The sequence below is a fragment of the Camelus dromedarius genome, chromosome 21 (genome assembly GCF_036321535.1).
Source record: "Camelus dromedarius isolate mCamDro1 chromosome 21, mCamDro1.pat, whole genome shotgun sequence".
NCBI classification, from domain to species: domain Eukaryota; kingdom Metazoa; phylum Chordata; class Mammalia; order Artiodactyla; family Camelidae; genus Camelus; species Camelus dromedarius.
This window is the reverse complement of record NC_087456.1, coordinates 13,664,546-13,683,698: the sequence shown is the minus strand read 5'-3', so window position 1 is coordinate 13,683,698 and position 19,153 is coordinate 13,664,546. Positions and strand designations below refer to the sequence as shown.

At 46.0% G+C, this 19,153-nt stretch overlaps 1 protein-coding gene across 7 annotated transcripts in view; it reads right to left on the bottom strand.

The window, feature by feature from the left end:
• PROX1 (prospero homeobox 1) overlaps positions 1-19,153 on the bottom strand; it is a 52,153-nt gene that overhangs the window by 15,227 nt on the left and 17,773 nt on the right. For 6 of the 7 annotated variants that reach the window (XM_064477183.1, XM_010992107.3, XM_010992109.3 and 3 more), the window contains exon 4: positions 14,026-14,220. In XM_064477183.1, the coding sequence (XP_064333253.1) occupies positions 14,026-14,220 (195 nt within the window). Of the gene's footprint in view, positions 1-14,025; positions 14,221-17,397; positions 17,605-19,153 lie in introns of those variants that run through there. The other variant, XM_064477184.1, reaches the window with a different exon arrangement.

Genomic DNA, 19,153 nt, shown 5'->3' with positions numbered 1-19,153 from the left:
GGATGCATTAGGAAATCTAATTATAGTTGTGTTATTTGTTGTAATGAAGTAAATTTGCCTTCTCTCCCCAACTCTGCGTATGTTTCAAAGAGTGACTCAGTGAGCAACAAACAAAATAAAACAAAAACAAAGTTAGAGAAAAAGCATCAAATACGAAAACCTAATCTTTTCTCCTATCCCTCCACCCCCAAGATGCTATGAAGCTGCTCTCCCACCTGAAAAACAACAGCAGGCTCTCTGCTGGAATTACACATCTGGTAGGCCGTTACGGTAAGAGCTGGACAAGACTATTGCCTCAAGGAATCGTAGAACCTCAGAAGTAGAAGGGCTCTCAGAGCTCACGCTCTACCAAAGAAAAAGAGTCTCAGCCAGGGGATGGCAAACTTTTTCTGTAAAGGGCTAGATAGTAAGTACGTAGGGTCTGCGGGCCACGTTGGGCCTTTGTTGCATATTCTTCTTCTTTTTCACAACTCTTTAAAAATATTAAAGACCATTCTTAGCAAGGGTCATAAAAAACAGACCCAGTGCCAGATCTGGCCTGTAAGCTACAGAGTGCCAGCCCCTGCTCTCAGCCAAACTTAAGAGCTAACCACTTTTCTGAAGGCCTGATGCTCTCTCATTCTTCACTAATCCTGCATCCCTCATTGGGTCAGCACACTAGTTATTCTTGCAAGAGGAGTTGGGATCGACCTCCCCGAATTCACCCCGCACCGTCATGCCACTCAGATGCGAGTGAGGCTGCCCAAGTCTACGGGAATAGACAATGACCCACATCTTGGCATCTTGGGAGGACGCCACTCTTGCCCTGCTTAGACTGAGACCTCTTCCTCAAGAGCTTTCCTGCCAGCAAATATTCAAATGAACTCACTGAAGGAATCTATCCCTCCTTCATGACACAGGTAATGAATCAGCTCCGATGGGAAAAGACGTAGCACACCAGTCACTGTGCGGCGTTAACGAACTTCCCTTCAAGTCAGCCCCGTGAATTATGTGCCGTCCGTGTCCGAGTTCCAGACGGGCTGATAGTGCCTGAAGCTTCACTTCTGCTACAATCACTGGGTGAGGCGGTAAAGCAGACAGGGCCAAGCTTGGTGACATTCTCGGATGGGAGATTATTCAAGAACAACATGGCATCAACTCTCCAATATTGCGTGAAGGGAAGCTGGGGCACAGATAATCCACAGTTACTCCTGTTTCGTTCGAGAATGCATTACGTGATTGTTGTCTGCAGGAGATTTACCTTCATAATGAAGCTTCGCCTAGGCTAACATTAAAACTGGCCTGCGTGCCCTTTATTTGTGTTGACAGAGCAATGTCAGTGAGAAGCCTAGAGAGAAGCAGCTAGGAAGTGGGGTTCGGGCAAGACAGTGAGAAGAGGATTGCTCACAGTAAGCACCACAAAAGGGACTGGGAGATACGGATGATAATCAAGCAGAGCTTCAGAGAACACCAGGTCACGGCAGACACGGCCGCTCTGCTGACAGTTGCCCATGCCTCCCCAGTACCTGGGTTGTTTCGGGAAAGGACTGGGATTCAAGGCAGAAAAGCCAGAGAAATTCTGTTTTGTATTTCTAGGGAGTCCTATGGGTTTCTCCCCCACAATTACCCTTTGCAAAACTAAGCATGAGCCATATCTCCAAAGCAACCTAAGGGTTTGTGAAGGGCTTTGAAATTCCTTTTTCAAGGAAGGTAAATAGCTTGGAAAGGCAGAGAAACAGATTCCAGAATGGCCCGGGGGGCCTTTGGAGGCCTTCTAGAACCTTACCAACACACGAAGGGTCTTGCGGTAACGTCTGGGGTGGGAAGACCTGGGATGCTCTGCAGACCTGGGCCTGGCCCTGCTGAAAGGCCATTTCAGGACTCTGCATACAGAGTATTTTGTACATCTTCAGCTCCCTTAAGATGACAAATCTTTGAAAAATACCCGCTATGTTAAAGGAAACGCAGTGGCCTTGAAACCATAGCCTTTCATCTTCTTCCACCTACTTCTGCTTCTGATCATCCCTCTGCCTTCACCCTGACTCAACCCCCCACATTTGTTCTCAGTGAATAGATTACCTTCTATTAAAAGTCATTTTTCGTACCAGATTTCATTTTAAAATGTCAAGGTAGACTTAAAAAAGAAAAAAAAAAAAAAAAAACCACAAGTTGCGTAAAATTACCATAAGAAAGATGAAAAATACACACCTGAATGACTTGTGTGGGGATGTGCTACCTACCACAAACTCATAAGCACAAAATCCCAGTGGAAAAAGATTTTCAAGATCCAGATGACTATCACTTGGGGAATGCTTAATTAAAGGAGAGGATGATGCTGGTTTTGCAAAAATTACCAGCCAAACCTAGTAATGAAGGTAGTTATACAATCCAAAAGCCATGAGTTCTGTCCTGAAGGAGGGGAGACGTATGTTATACAGAAGTCAATACATACGACACATGCTGACTGTCTGGGTTGAATGTGTGTGGGGACAGGTATACAGACTCCCTGTGGGTTTGCTCAGGTCCACACCATCTCCGAGAAAACCCACAGGCATGAGAGCTTCATGGATGAATGTGCTCATTGTTTGGCTGCCCTGGCCAACACAACAAAGTGCGCAGCAAACATAATGACAATAAATTGTCTATGAATTTGAAAAATTCGTCTCTCTAATCCCAGCAAGGGAGTTGCCACATCTCCAAGGGCACTGCTGAAATATCTGCAAAGAGGGCCTGGGGAGAACACTGAAATGGGCGCCCAGGAGACTTCTCCAGAGATAATTAAGCCACGGCAGAGCCACAAGGGTGGAAGTGGCTCCATGTGGCCACCACCTGTATTCCCAGGGGCTCCTTCATTACTGCTTAAAGCTCTGCATCACGCACAGGACTTCTGCAGAGAGTGCAGACAGTCTTCTAGAACCACAGATGTCTCAGAGCTAGGACAGAGCTCTGTCTTTAACCTTACCACTTTGCTGGGGGGCAAAGCAGAGCCCAGGGAGGCAGGTGATGCCCGAGGCAGACCCTCCAACCCACCCTGGCATCTCACTGCTGCCTTTCTCTGGAACCTGTGACTCCAGAAGCCCAGAGCTGCTCCAGGCTGCTGTCACCTGCATAGGCACACTTGAGGTGCGAGGAATCACTTTCTCTTTTCAAAACCAGTTTTGCATCAACTCTTTGTCCCAGTTCTGATGAGAACTCCCAGTGTGTCCTTCTGTTTGTTTTTGTTTTTTGTTTTTTCCTATTTAGGGTCAGCAGGAAATGATGCGGTGGTTGGGCGACAGACAGCGGGGACAAGGTAACTTTTATTCGGCTCTACAAATGAGTACAAGCAAATGCTTATATAGCACTGTCTTTGTGCTAATAATATTCATGTACGCTCATTGGATTCTCAAGACAACTCTATGAGGTAGGGGCTGTCACTTCCCCCATTTTACATATGAGGACACTGAGGCAGGCACAGAGAGGGTAAGACACTTGCTAAGGTTTCACTGCTGGAAAGTGGCACGATCCCAGGGGCTCTCAAGTTCTACACTTTTATTAGTCCAGGACCACCGACATTGGAAAGACTCTCCCCAAAGAATCCTCTTTTAAGATTTCAATCCTCTATATAAAATAACACCTACCTACTTCTAAGTGAGCATTTTGCTTCCTGCTTGAGAAAAATATAGAGACCAGAGTTTTCTTGCCTTAGTCAGCATTTTTATAGACTCAGACTAAGGCTGTGTCTTCATGATGGTTACCACTCCAGTGCTTTACCTACAAAAACACTAAAAACATGTGCACGGCAGAGTAGATCTGTGCACTTTTTATTTGGTTGGATGTGCTCCCTAGACACAATCGGATTTGCCAGGATACTTGCTAAGAGTCTCATAAATTGGTCTCACAGGATCATTTTAACCAGTAAGTGCTACCGAGATGCTACTCAAGAAATCCAACTTGTGAGGACAAACTTCCAGGGCAATCAGAAAAGTCCCACTGGAGACGTATGAGGCAGAATCACCAAAACCGTGGTGTGGGCTGCCCCTTTGTCCTGTGATTGTGACTGTCCCTCAGGAAAATACGGTCCTGCCGGAAGCGCATTATGGAAGGGCAGCTAAAATGATCAGGGGCAGCCCACTTACTGTATGAGATTAGACTTTTAAAAAGGATTAGAGCTCCTTAATCTGGAGAGATGAAGATTAAGAGGGAGCAATGATCAAAGTCTATGAAATCAGAAAGGAAATGGAGAATATGGCCACAGTCCTGCTGATAAATCCCAGGACATTCTAACCAGGGCTATCCCTCTGGAGTTCCAGGGAAATCACCTTAACAGCCATAAAAAGAAGATACTATTTTCACAGCAGGCAATACATTGAGAGAATTATTATCTTGAGGAGCGGTGTACTCTGAGAATGGAGTTAGATTTGACAAAGGTTTAAATAAACCCAGGGGTGATAAAAAACCGTAATGATAATGGGAGATTAGGAATGTTATGGGGACATCCTGCGTCTTTTGAAAATGATTCAGTCAATGACAGGTACCTGCCTCTCTTGACATGCTCCCTGCCCAGGGCTCGGGGCCTACTGATCAGGCCAAACTCTTCACTTCGTCAGCTGGCTTGTTCCTAAAATTCGGGACAGGACTCAGTGATGGGGAAGCTCAGAAGCCTAGTACAAAATGGCAACTCATTCCTGGAAGGGGGTTTCCTTTCATCCTTACCAGGGTCTTTGTCCTAGGATTCTGGATTAGAATTCCGGACAACGATCTGGTCATGATTCCCATAAAAATATGAACTTACTCCTTTTGGTAGACCTTAAAACTAAAAATCTATGTTTTATTTGATCATAGAGACATTTGAAACATCTTACGTTGCTGTAGCTGGGGGATAAATTGGTTAAACTCTCTATTGGAGAAGCTGCTCATAATATGCTAACCCAGAACAATTAATTCACATTTAAGGGGAAATTAAACATACCAATTACGTAGTACCCATCACAGCCCAAGATATTAAGCTCTAAAATTTACTGCGGTTGACATAGAAATCAGCACACCTTAACAAAAGCTGTGGCTCTGTCAAATATATAGAATAAAACTTGAGAGAAATGTTTTAGCTCTGTTTCCAAAACAGCCAAGCATTAGTCACTTTCAATATCTCATAATAGGTCATTGTTGGGGGCTGGGGGGGGGTATGACAGCAGAAGGAGGGGGCAGGGGATTTTGGTAGGGGGCAGAGTGGAGACGAAGATTCCATCCAGAGAAAAGCAACCTTCAGATGACTATAACGTGCTCGGCCAGGCACGCAGAATATTTTCTGTACTCACATTTTAGACTGCTTTCTGAAAACTGGTAAAGTGTGGCAATGTGCAGAAGGCAACAAAAAAGCCAAGGAGAGGGCAGGGGCGGGGAGAGGTGGGGCTGGAGGGGAAAGGCATAAATCTAAAGGCAATATCTAATAACTCCTCATCATAACCCTAACAACCATCAAAAACTGGGGGTCATCCCTGGATATCTTTTCAAATTTCAAGTTTGAAAACGTTCGTCATCCCGTTGGGGAGCGACTCAGAGTCACACTCCCTGCAGGGAAGGGAAAAGGAGGAAGGTGGTAAGGGGTGGGGACGGGGTAAGTAAAAAGGCACCTTGCTTCTCACTGTGCGCTCTCCAGGGCTTTGGGCAAGGATACTGGGACATCTGGAGTTCAGAAGTCGAGGGAAATGGGGAAGAACCAGGAAGATGAATCCTCGATCATCAGCCACACAAAAGAACGGAGCAGAAAGAAGCCTGGATTTGGGCACTCGCGTCTGGCAAGGAGGCCGCCAGCAGGGCTAATGAAGCATTTGCGGTGTGGGACGATTGCCAGCGCAACAAAGAAGATGTGCTTGGGTTCTGCAGATGTGCCAGGGCCCCCAGAGCAAAATAATGACATAATCACCATCAGTGTCACAGACCAGACTGTACACAAGGTGACAGGGGAGGGGGGGCCGTAATACACACACAGGGAGGCCTCGCCGGGGCCCACGGCGGCTGCCGCCCTCAGGCCTGGGACGCAGGCACAACTCCCTGCCTGCCTCTCTCGAGCCGAAACTCACATCCTAAAGTGAGGCTCGTTCCCACCATTGGTGCCTGCTTTTCATCCAATCCCAGATGAGGCAACAGAAATCCGAAAAGCCTCTGAGAGATGCGGACTGGGCTGGAAAAGACTGAAAAAACAGAAGGAAGGGGAGAGATGGAAGGAGCGGGTTTTGAGTCAAATTCCCCCTGCCTTCTGCTAAGTTCTGTCCTCCAACTTCCGTGAACCTGATCCCAGATGGACAAACTGAGGTCTGAATATTAGCATGGCTGTCCGTGTTTCCTGCTGCAAAGAAAACGTAAGAGATACTCTGGGGAGCCCGGTGGGGGAAGCACACACGAGCAGGGAGTGGTCCACCTCCGAGTGAGGACGAAAGCCGTGCGAAGGCCAGAGGAAGCCGCCCCCGTCCGTCTGAACGAGGTCCCTCAGCTGGCCCCTTGTCACCTGCCGTGGCCCCTGCCCCGTAAGGTGGGTGTGTTAGTACAGCTGTCTGGCTTTTAAGTGACTTTTGTCAGTTGGAAAGTGAAAGTCTGTTTGAGGAGCTGAAAGAACAATAGCCCAGAGGCCGGAAGAAGGGCCTGCCACACAAAGGACTTAGGCTCCACTAGTGTCCCTTTTCATTGCTTCTAATGAAAGATTCATAAGAATAACTTTAATTTTTTATGACCCCCTCCTTTTTGGTATGACTGTATTAGTTGTGTTAACTTCCAGATACAGGTTCTCTTTAAATACCAAAGGGTCTGTTGTGAAAGTGTCTTCAAAGAGCAGCGGGGACAGAATTGCCTCTGGCTGTCCTGTAGGCCCCGTTCTCCAGGAGACACTACTCTGAGGGACACAGAGATGTTCTCTAAGCCTGGAGGTCGCCGTGAACACCCCAGCAAAGTGATCTGAAACCTTCCTAATGTGCTAGTTCAACTGCTCCTTGGATTCCATTTGTTGTCTTGGCTTCACTCTATTTAACAGGGACAGTACTATAATAACCATTCATCGCTCTCTTCTCCCTTTACTTTTCAAATCGCTGTCTGACAGTGCATCTTTATTTTGTGTCTCAGCCAGAAGGGCGGAGGGTGAAGGGGGAGGGTGGGGAACAGATTGTATTTGTTTTATGTCACGTTACCAAATAGCCCTGAAGATTGGCTTGAGGCAATTAGTGAAGGTGAAACAATCTTTTAAAACTGGGATAAGCTACTTTCAAGAACCAAAGTCCTGTGCTTCACCAAAAAGAATGTCTGCAGAAATCCTTGCAAATGTCCATGGAGGTAGTTAAGGGAAATGAGTGAATCATCCTTCCATGGTCTGCCCTAGGGCTGAAAAAGAACCCAAGGGTTAAAGGGAACTAAAATCCCGGGGTGGGGGTGGAGTGGGGTGAGGAAATGAGGAAATTTGATTTAAAATGTCATCTGCCACGTGAAAAGGGAACATCAACTTTTGAACGCGCTTTGGGTCCGAGAAATGAGTTTGTTTAATCTGGGCGAAATAAACAGGCTGGCTTTCAAAAGGTCGATGGAACTTCTGCAGACATTCCGTCCAGGAGGGGCCGCACACCGTGACCCCACCCCAGCTGACCGCTCCAGCCACCACCAGCGGCTCTCAGCGGAGGATTGCTCCCTTTCTCCTATTGATAACCTTTTGTGGGACGAAGAGAAAGAGGCTAGGCGAGGAGGACGGAGTGTCAGACAATGGCCATCACTCCACACTCTGTCTCTGAACTTTCCTCCTCTCTGAAGGACAATTAATTACCAAGGCCTTAGGGGTAGGTCGAAGCAAGGGACAACCCACTGCCGTCCCAGCACCACGGCTGCCACCTCTGTGTTTGCTAAATGGCTTCGCCTGTTGGGGTACAGCCACCAAGAGAGCCAATAGATCATGGAGGGGGGGAGGTGAGGGAGGAAAGCGAAAGATTTTTTTTTGTGTGTGCGCCTGCCCTTGTATAATTCTATTCTCACTGTGAACTCATCCATACACAAAACACAAGGACAATTTTTTTTTTTTTTTTAAAGAGAGAAAAGCCACAGGGTAGGTTGCAGCAGAAACGGCCTCTCAGTGGTGTGTTAAAAAGGATGGTCTTTTCACCAAATCATTTCACAGAGGCAAAACAGACAAACACAAAGAGTTGAGACTTTTTCTCCGACATTAAATGGAGTAACTGATAAGGTCAGACATATGATACCTAAAGACATGAATCTGTGAACTCTTGAAGTCAAAGGGCCTCTCTGTGCCGAGGAACAATCTTTCAAAGGAAATAGATCATAGAACTCCACTGAATCCGCTTTAAACTTTATGAAGCAGGAGGAGAAAAAGCTCTAAGTAGGGAAGCTTGACAGAAGAGCCTTGAACTATTTTCTGAAGGAAAGATGAGACCCTCCCTAGGCTGCCACAAAACATCTTTTTTTTTCTAAAGGCTCCTCTGAACTTTGATATGTGCCAAGACACTGCCATTGAAAGCTGTATAATTATGTGCTATAGCCACTGTAGAAAATGCTTTGTTCACCCCGACAAAGGACAATAAGCAAAGTAAAGCGACATTACGCTGTATCTTTTCCTTTAAGAATGTGGAGAAAGGTCATGGAATGCTGTAACTAATAAAGCTGTGGAGTAAGGAGGTTTTAAAGTTGATCTGACTGTGCTTGAATGTAACCCAATGACAAAAAAGACACAGGGAGCTAAAAATGCAATGACATTACCAAATAGATGATAAATCAATCGGCCCGCTTCATTATACCGATCAACACCTTGAATCCCAAAAGGACAGCGGGGCAAAAATGAAGCTTCAGGCACGCGATTTTACCTCTGCCCTCCCCCCTCCCCCCGCCCCCGCAACCCCCTGTTCAGTCTTTACTGCTCCCTCCTTCAAATTCTAGGCAATCATTCTGTAGAAGGAATATGTTCCCAGACAGCCATGTGCGTACATATATTGAGAGAACATTCATTTAGTCCCTTAAAAGATCAATTTGGCTTGTCAATGGTGGGACTGGCAGGGAAGGAAATGGTAAAGGTTTCTTTTCCTCCTCGCCACCCACCAAGAGTGTGCCGTGCGATCATTTAAACGGTGCAGCGGCTCTGAGGCCAAAAGACTGCAACAGCCGTAAAAGGGTTTCACTCGTGCGCCAGTTTTCCAAATGATCACTCATATTTAAGTATCTATTTGGAGCAGAGGGAAGCGCTTCCTAAATCCACCTGTCCTCATTTTTCTGTAAAGAGATGACAAAGCGAATGAAAGACGTCCAAATGTGTTACATCTTCTTAAATGTGTGTTGTAGTCGAACGCGGGAGTGGGTTGGGAATGGGGTGGGCATGGTGGAGAGAACAGATTCAGTCCGAGTACGGGAGTGTCATGTGTTTGGGTGGGTGAGGGGGTTGGAAGTGAGGACTGCTGCCTTTTCATTTTCTAAGAGGAAAGCGAGGAAACACAGAAAGAGACCCGCAGAGGTCCCCTTCCTGCCGGTCATGTGGCACCTAGGAAAAAGCCAAACCACAGGTTCCACGATGGAGCTTCTGCCCCGTGAGTTATTAGTATCTTAGGGAATGGCACTTACAAGTCCGCTAATCAATGAATCAAGTTCTCCTTTCTATCTGTTTCTCAGCCTTCCATCCAAAGCCCTGGGTCTTAATTGAGGGCAAAGGAAGTCAGTCACTCTTTCTGGGCATTTGGACCTGGCCCACAGTGAACTGGCCAGCCACGGACGGCCTGTGCAGGACGCCTGGCTGACCACAGTGGGGGAAGACCTAGCTTGTGGAACTGGAGAGTGAGAAGGAGCGCTCAGTGCGGCCTTGCAAACGGACAGCGAGCATTGCTTTCTTTCCTGCCACAGCAGAGAGGGAAACAAAAAAACAACAATCCAATGCATAGGCCCCTCCACTCAGAAGGATCAGCCTGGGTGAAGGTGTCGACCACACCCTCTTCTCAGCCTACACGGAGACCATCCCAGACCCCCAACCTCAGGGCCGTTCTGCCTTTCTCAGTAGCCCCATATACAGTGGTCAGCCTGCTGCAGTCAAACCAGAGTGGATGTCTTCCCAGTCCTTAAGCAGTGAATTTAACCTTGGTGACTTAAATGGATTGCTTGCCTTAGTTGAGTTCTTTCCAAAAACACGCAAACCCGCCTTGCAAACTGACAGCGGAATTGGAGATTGACATTACCTTCTTTCCTGGCCACAGCTGTGAGGGCAACATGGAAGTCAAAAAATCCAACTCCTGTGCCCCTAAAGTCAGAGGTATCAGTGTGATTTAAAGACTGGGAAGGAATCCCAAGCCTTTCCCTCCCCATAAAAACCAATTCTGGAAGCTCTTCCAAGAGAATTGAGAACGAGGCATGGAAGTATATACCATAACACCTGGAAAGACAAATTGATTGTTGCCAACCTCACTAAATGTGAGACGCGGGAGTGAAAGATGCAGCCTGTCACTGAACATGCACACCTTCGCAGGCTCCCGTTGGGAGCGAGATGCCCGACCCCGGCCCTGTAGCCAACTTTCTTCCCTTGAGCACAAGCTGAAAGCGTGGTTCATACCCCCGCCCCCTTCAGCGCCTTCTTCCACCTCCTCTGGGTCTTCTCAAGCTCTCACCACCCCAAGTCTGAGTGCCGTGCCAAGAATCTTGGCGAGTGTGTAAACTGATACAAAAGGCAGAGCAAACTCTCCTGTCACGGAGAAGGTCCTGACTCCTGCAGGCCAGGAAACGCGGGGTCCAGGAGAGGAGAGTCAGGCCACTCCCTCTGCACTAGTGATAAACCTTCCCCATCTGCTTTCTTTTCCTGTAGGCCAGAGGTCAGCAGCCACTCTAGCCTGGAGAGCCATCAGCAGCCGGGGCTGGAGGGGGAGGGTGCTAAGCAGTGACAGAGGTGCCACCAGCAAGCTATGACAGAGAGAGATGGAGCAGAAGGCTGGAAAAAAAAGACATGGGCAGGAGGAGAGAAGGAAGGAAGGAAGAAGTGGCAGCGAAGGAGAGAAAGCATTTATTTGCCTCACTCACCCTCACACCCTGCTCCCCTCTCTGACTCCCCCTTCCCAGCCCCACCCATTTAGAACTACTTTAAAACCAGCATAAAGTTTTAGACAAACTGAAGTTCTTCTTGCACTAATCTTCACATCATTATCAGTGCTCCCATTAAATAAGTTAATATAGGTAGAACTCTTAGAAGAGTGCCCAGAACATAATAAACAGTCATTTTATTGCTGCTACAAACCACTGTTGAAGTGATGGAGAAATTTTACAATGCAGTCAAGAAGACAGTTTCCTTCTGTGGCCTGCTAATACTCAGTTGGGTTAAGATACTCCTCTGACTTGACTGGCTCTTTGAGCATCAGGTAGACACAACTTCAGAGTCACTCTACCAGGACCCTCCTCTGTTGAAAAATTTCCAAAGAAACAAGGTGTACGGTTCTCTATTTTGCCATCTTCTTCTCTTGCTTGGATTAGACTACAGATGCATTTGACTTGATCTTGCAGAGGAGAAACTTAGAGGCAAAAGTCAAGCAGTGCACACAGTATCAGTGGAGGTATCCGCTCGAGGTGCTGGGTCCACTTCTGGCTGGCAGCCACGGCCCACAGTGGGACAGCGACAATGATAAGACCAGTGGCTTTTTAAGCATCTCACTTAAGCACTGACCTCCATGCACAAAGGCACAGAAAAGAAGGATTGTCTTATCTGAAGCTTTTGTTAGTAAAAGCCCCAAACTGAGAAGCTAAATGAAAAGTTATTTCATGATGTCAGGACCCTGTGGGGCAGTGGGTGCACGTCTGTGTGTACACAGGTGCGTGTGAGCATCAGAGTGGAGGGGGCAGGGCAGAGTCCATGCTCCTGCTTCGTTCTTACTGCATTTCCAGAACAAGCCTAGTTTTTACTAAAGGAGGAATAAGGCCCAGAATAGTCCAATAACTTGTCTGAAGTCACATGAGAAGTGACAAAATTGCTCCCTGGGCCCCATACTCTTTGCGCTGAAGCGGTCTTAAAATAGACAGTGCAGATAAAGGAGAGGTGGCCTGGCTGGAAGCAGATATGGCTCACAGAGAGAGGAATATCAGATGTTAATCATATTAAAGGAGGGTTTAGATGATGCTAAATGGAGCAGTTTGTCGGGTACCTCTTGATGCCAGCCATCCCCTGTTCATTTTGGCCCTCGCATTGAGTAGGGGATTAAAATCAACCAGGTAAGGTCTTAAACCACCCTACAAAATCCTAATGGGCACTGTGAGGATTTGTTCTCTTGAGTAGGTTACTCAGCAAAAGTGCAGAAACCATCCCATGCACCTTGGGCAGTTCTTCTACGAAGCTTGGCGCCTGCTGCCAAATGAACACTGAGCATTGTGAAGTGTGACCAGGTCCCCAGCACACTGCTGAATTCTCTCAGCTGAAAGTTGACAGCAATAGACTCATCAGAAAGGGGGAGGGGGAGAAATGAAGCCTCTTAATCAGATTTCTTTAAAATGTTTAGCCATAGTCATACTCTTCAGCTTTAGAAGAAATCCACCAGTGTTCTGTCAATACAGTAAACCTCTGCTCTGTGACAACAGAGACTTTAAAAGACTGAAACAGTAAGTGCAAGAAGGAGCCTCACTTTTAATGTGTTCAGCCAAAGAAAAACTTTGCTTAGAACCCATTTGGCCAGAAAAATATATTGGTCTTGGATAGCAAAGAGAAATTGGTGGCTGGCTGTGCAACCATTCAACGCTTGAAATGGTTTTCAAGGAAAAACCATGACTTCCCTGCTGCTAAGCTTTCACATTCAGGTCTTTATAAGTCACCCAGACTGATCTGCACTGCTAATACCACTGGGAGAAGGGCCCCCAGAGAAAAAGACAAGGAGAGAGGGCAGCAGGGTCAGGTCGTTATTGACAAGGCCAGACCAAGCTGCCCCTCTCTCCTTCGACGTTGAGAACTTCCTGGGCGTTCTGGGGTAACTATCTATGTAAGGAAAGCAAGGATATTAACATAAGGTCCCTGTACAAGCAGATATGGGAGAAAACATTTCTACCCACAAGATAATACAAGAAAAGGACCAACTCTGTCAAGCCACAGCCTGTCTACTCTCATCATCAGGGGGTTCAGCCTGCAGAACCCTGGTCACAGTCTCACCTCTAACCGTTGTTGTCTCAGCCGGCAGGGCTCAGCAAAATGCCTTTGTGGGTACTGGGAGATTCGCTAGTGCTGTCTCATGGGGTGCCATCATGCTGCGATGAAAAATGCTTGCTAAGGCACCACATCAGCCAGCAAAGAAATGCCTTACTCACAGCCACACATCTCTCCACGCTGCACAGACCCTGCTTTCTGGGGATCGTCTACACTGCTTCGTGTGTATCTAGAACACGCCTGTCGTAGACACACCGGAGTGTGTAAGGCTGTATGAACGAAGGGCAGCATGCTGGCGAAGCTGCACGTATGCAAAATGAACATACGAGGCTCTCCTCCACAAAGGGCAAAAACAGAAACGAACAAAAAAAAAAAAGGCGTCGAGAACACTTATAATACATACTTAAGTAGATTTCCCATACCGTTTCTGCTGTAAAGGAAATGAACGCTGATTAATGTTAGAAACCGCAGAATCACTCCTCCATCAATATTTCTAGACTTTTAAGGAAAGCAACTTTTGCAGCTATCATTGAACACAGCATATGTCAACTCAGTCCACGTGCCAGAACCTAAATATGAAAAAGGCCCATTAGGGGAGGGACCTCTTCTCTGGAAAGGGAATCACTCTGTGTGTGTTCCTCGCTGCCATTTTCCTTGGAGTCTCCAGTTCCCTCTACTGTGGCCATGTGGGTCTTCCACACAAAGCAGCAGAGCCGGGGAACAGGAGAGGAAACACAAGTGGGTCAGCTCCTAGGACTCTGTCTGGACCCCATGGGGGCTCCTCATTGCCGCCCTACCTCTTGCCCTATTTGGGGGAACGCTTCTGTGAGACACCAAGGCAAAAAACAGATCTGGGGGCATTTGTAAAGAAAGTAAATTTTTTTTTTTTTTAATAAGAGAGGAGATGACCAAAAATAAAGATGAGTTCCTACCTCAAAGTCATTTGCTTTGTTGTAGTGCATGTTCAGAGCCCTGTACAGCTCACAGTCTCTGGTTATAGACAGCTCCTCGGTACTGGTGACCCCATCGTTGATGGCTTGACGCGCGTACTTCTCCATCTGAATGTAGTAAAACTCGCGGAAGTTGCTAAACCACTTGATGAGCTGAGAGGTAATGCATCTGTTGAACTGTTAAAATTTAAATGTTGAAAAAGAGTAAGAACGTTGCCATTTTCTTCATTCATTCTTTAAGCATTTGAAGCATCTTTAAAACTCCCCTCCCTGCCTTCCATGGAAAGGTATGTTTTTAATTCCACCAAAATGGTGACAAGAGAGGCAACAGCAATGATACACTTCTGGGATATTATTATAAAGCTTGCCAACAATGGAGGCTGCATCCCAACCCTCCACCTTTCAAATGGAAACTCACATTCTAAATCTGATTTTCCTGAAGCTGAATGTCTTCTTTGAAACATTGTTCTTCATCTTTCAGTAGAACAAATTGCATTTGTATACTTCTTATGGAAATTCGTTCAAGCCATAGAACCCTGGGAAGTTGTTACATTCGAGTGCCAGAGATGGTGAGTCACGTGACTTCACCACTAGCATGAATTTTTTTTTTAAGAGAATTTGTGTCACCACATGACAACCTCATACAATGCTGGAAAATGGCTTCTACACAAAAGGGGAAGAATCTGGCATTTGCTTATTTTTTGGTAATGGGGCATCTTCATGGCCATTGGCTATCATTCCACTTAATGTCTGCACAGGGTGCTCATGTTAGATGCCGTCTGGTCAGACCTCCATACCTGCTCATACACTTCCTACCACCAGCATTGGAGAGGACCCATGGCCCCTTCCATTGGAGTCTATGCAGTTTGGGAGGCGTGGTTAAGACACGGTCCACAGACGGCATAGACAGAATCTTTATTACATTTTTTAAATGCCAGATCACCACAACACAACATGATTAGGCTTTAAACTTTGTTTACCAAGGTTTCCCGATGACCTTTCACATGGTGATGTCTTCCTGGATTCACTGCAAATGATACCAAGCTTATTGACAGTCCTCTGCTCGTGTAAAGGACAGATGCATCTCAACTTGCCAAGTCAAAACCAATAAATCCATAGCTTTCTATCAGGCAGGCTGACAGACAACCCCCTGCCTTTTGTCATCACAGGCATTCCCTTCCCTGGGTCCCCAGAAAAAGATGTACATTCATCAAAAATCAACAAAGACCACTTATCAAACACTGGCCATGAGAACACCCAGACTCCAACAAGATGACAGCTAAAGTGTGCACTGGGGCTGTAACTACTGCACAGAAAGTTGTTTCTCTACCAGCAAAGATAATAAATGAATGAAAATTTATGGCCGAGAATGGAAGGGACAAGGAAACAGAAGCAGGGAGACTGGTGTTTCTCCCAAAAGGCCAACTTGCATCATAATTGCCGTGGAGTTGCAAGGGCCCTTACAGATAATTGACCAGAAAATGATTAAGTCATCAGCAAATCGCTTCTGCTTGCAAGAGTTCAAACATGTACTTAACCTATCCAAGAATTATATTTTTACTCTGTGTGTCTGCTCTGTCTCTATTCAGCCTTGCGGGGAACCCGATTAAAAAGACAACTGAAGGACCCCCGTTATCTGATCTTCTGGTTGCCGATTTCAATAGAACTTAAACCCATTACGATTTGCTGAACTTGGAGTTCTTTCCATTTTATCTCAGCAGTAAAATACACTGTCCAAATTTCCAGACACTGAGATAAGGACTACAGGCCCCCGTGACGGCTTACTGTTCCTTTTTAATTCTTTTAGAATAAGAAACAAAACATTACAAAATGATAGCAGGCTGTGCACTGGGGAATGAAAATTGCTTTGACATGGAGATTAGGCTTCTGCATTGTTACAAGACATTGTCTCATATGGACAAGAGTACTGTAGGGGAAAAAAATAGAAGGGTGTTTTTTTTCTAGAATGGTCATGAATGACCTAATGGGGAGGGACAAAAAAGTAAGTGCACTTGCCATTATTTAGAAATGGGACATAAAGGGAGATTTAAAGCTTATTGTTAGAGAATGGAAATACCAGAGAGGAAGAATGGGCAAAAACAACAGACGCCCCAAACACGAGACAAGTGAAATGACCAGCACAACAGCTTGAAGAACAGGGTTCGCCTCCACCAGGCGGGGGACTGAAATTTGTCCGGTTTTCGCCGCTGGTGACGTGAGCGGAGGCAGAACCCACCCCCCCTCTTTTCCAGAGATTCATCTTGGGGGAGAAGAAGTGTTCAGCTTTAAAGAGTTAATGTCCCCCCGTTCTGTAGTGGCTTACGAGAAAAGGATCAATTGTTCCATCACGGAAAGCTCTGTAGTGTGTTAATGTGTTACTGCAGAAACTAATCGCCACAATAAAGAGGCTGTGTTTCCACAGTGGACGGGGCTCTGTGACTTTGATTAATGCTTCCCACGGGACATCTCAGCCTCAATATGGGCTGAAGAAACTTCCTAAATATTCAGTGAGCATGGTCAAAAGATGTATAAAACAAATCAATCTGACACCTTAATCTGGCCAGGCGGCAGTTGACTCAAGGGGTGGAGGGACTGAGATACATCATTTAGCACCGCCGGCTTGAAAACGCTGTGAGCGTCTGTTCTTCAAAGCTAAGATGACACCGAATCTGTTGTACTTAGTGGCCTAAGAGTTATTAATTTATACATTTAAATCAGCACCCAGGAGTGCCCGGGAAGATGTGGGGCCGTGGGGTGGGGGGGGCTCCATCGGTTCTCAGCCTCTGTCTCATGTGCCCCCCTGCCCTTCTGAAAGGATCTGAAGCCCTGATGAGCTGAGCTTTTTGTCTGGCTAACTGTTGTGGCGAGGGAATTAAGCTGGAGTCTCTAAGAGAATACGGAACTTTGTTTAGAGTCTTACTCTGGGAGTTAAACTGAGACAGCCCTGGTTATATATCATCGCTATAGGAGAATTTCTCTCACCAAGCCAACATCTCAGAATTGTATAGCATTTCCTCCTACTCTTTCTTTCCAAGGTAATTGAAAAGCCTTCGCTTCCTTCCCAAACAGAGGTCATGTGTGGAGACTGATGCAGGGTATCTGTTCCTAAGGAAAAATACCAGGGAGGGAGCCTTGCCCTGGCTGGGCCCATCTTCCGGAGCTGGCTGGAGGGAGGATTAACTCAGTCTAGCACTGTCCCCCAGCTGTGTCTTGGATGGACACGTAGGCTACACCTTATTCATGAAACAAAATATTTTCCGCTCATACTGTTTTGTTTTGTTTTGTTTTTATTTGTAAAACAAACTTCCGAGCACTATTTGAAATGAAGTGACTTTATGATTTAGAAAGGTGCATTTTGCTAGAATTAGGAATTTTCTCCTCATGGTACATGGCCACAAACAAGAATATGCTTGTGCCATTGTAACAAGTATTACTTGGTGCATAGACACAGGAATATGTCTTTTTCAAGATACAGGACGCAGGGTTTCATTTCTCATAAACCCTAAGGTCTCTTCTCCAATTTTTAGGATGCTCTCGATCCTGCGGTTTCTTGAATCGGGACTGAAACAAATATTCACAGAGAGTATATTCATAGATAGAGAATCTCTAGTTATTTCAGCCTTGCAAATAAGTATCCACATTTATATATCTACATCCAGATAGAGATATGTGTATATAATATACATACAAACACACTACAAATATATATAAACCATAACATACACACACATGTGTTATGAGTATATGCATCATTAACATTCAAGTCTGGATTCTCCTTCATATTAAAGAGATCCAAGAAAAGCCTGCCATTGCTTCCTAGAAAGGTTCTGGAACACCTTGCCTGGACTATCCTTCCCTTTCTATGCATGACTTTCCATGATCATTAGTGAAAGCTCCAGGAATACAAATTCATTTATTACTAGCCAAAGAAAAAACACAACTATGAAAGTTAAAAATGTATAATTCATCCCCAGAATAAAAGAGAAATGACCTTTGGTGATTTTCTGCTTTGCATTATATGCCCTACTGTTTCCCCTCCATTAGAGTGGATAATTGGGAGTGAACCAGACTCCTGTATACTTTAGCTGCCTACTCTCCCAGTCTGGATTGAGTATGGATAGAATCTATAATCTGAATATTAGTGCTTTTTTTAAAAATGAAATAGTCACCCAGGTATTTAATTGTTATTTACATAGACTGAGTGATTATTTGCAAAGCTGAATTACTAGATGTATTCAAAGGAATGGGAAGGATTTCTGGTCGGTTTACATGCCCTAGTATTTATAAAACTACAAATCAACAATCTCTCCCACCCTGGCCCTTCCAGCCACCACACACGCAAACACGTGACTGCTTCTAACATTTACATCCACTGTTGGGGGCTGTTGCTGGTTCAGCATGGCTGCTACTTTCCCCTCTCCGGGTGGCTGCATTGCAATGGTAGGTGCGTGATCCCTCTGCATGCAGTTTGTAAAGCCCTTTGGCCTCCTTCCGGATGAAAGGTACTGTATAAATTATATAAGGGACTGTCATTATTATATCACAACACTGCAGGTCATTGCACCAGGAGGCGTCAAGGCAGTAACGGACACCTATGCACACATGCACACGCATGTGTGCACAACTAACATTTCTCTCCTTTGCCTAGAACTCAAGTGTTGGGAGGATTCCCTGGAAGAACTAGCTCTAGAAGCTGGCTGGTCCTCAGCTGGCTGGCAAATGCCCTTCAGTTTGTCAGTTTTAGATGTCTCCCTCAAGGTCCAAACCCTTTCACTCGGCCTTCCTTGTGCCTAATGATTCTTAACCAGCCATTTAAGATACTGCCTTTCTCTGCCTCCCCATTCTGCCCCGTCTGCTGACACTGAATGAGGGGGAGACATGCCTTCCCCTTAAGGAGCTCAGCCAGGGAAGGAGAAAGATAAAAGGCTGAGGTTGATACGAGATTCAAAAGTAAACAGGAGAGGAAACAGAACTTTTCTCATAAGGCCAAATAAAACACCAGCCAGGGAGGCTGAAATGGGCTGGCCTGCAAAAGGGGCCAGTAAAGCCACTCAGGCACAAAACACACTGTGGAGAGGGGAGCCGTGCGGGGGACGAGCACATTTTGGCA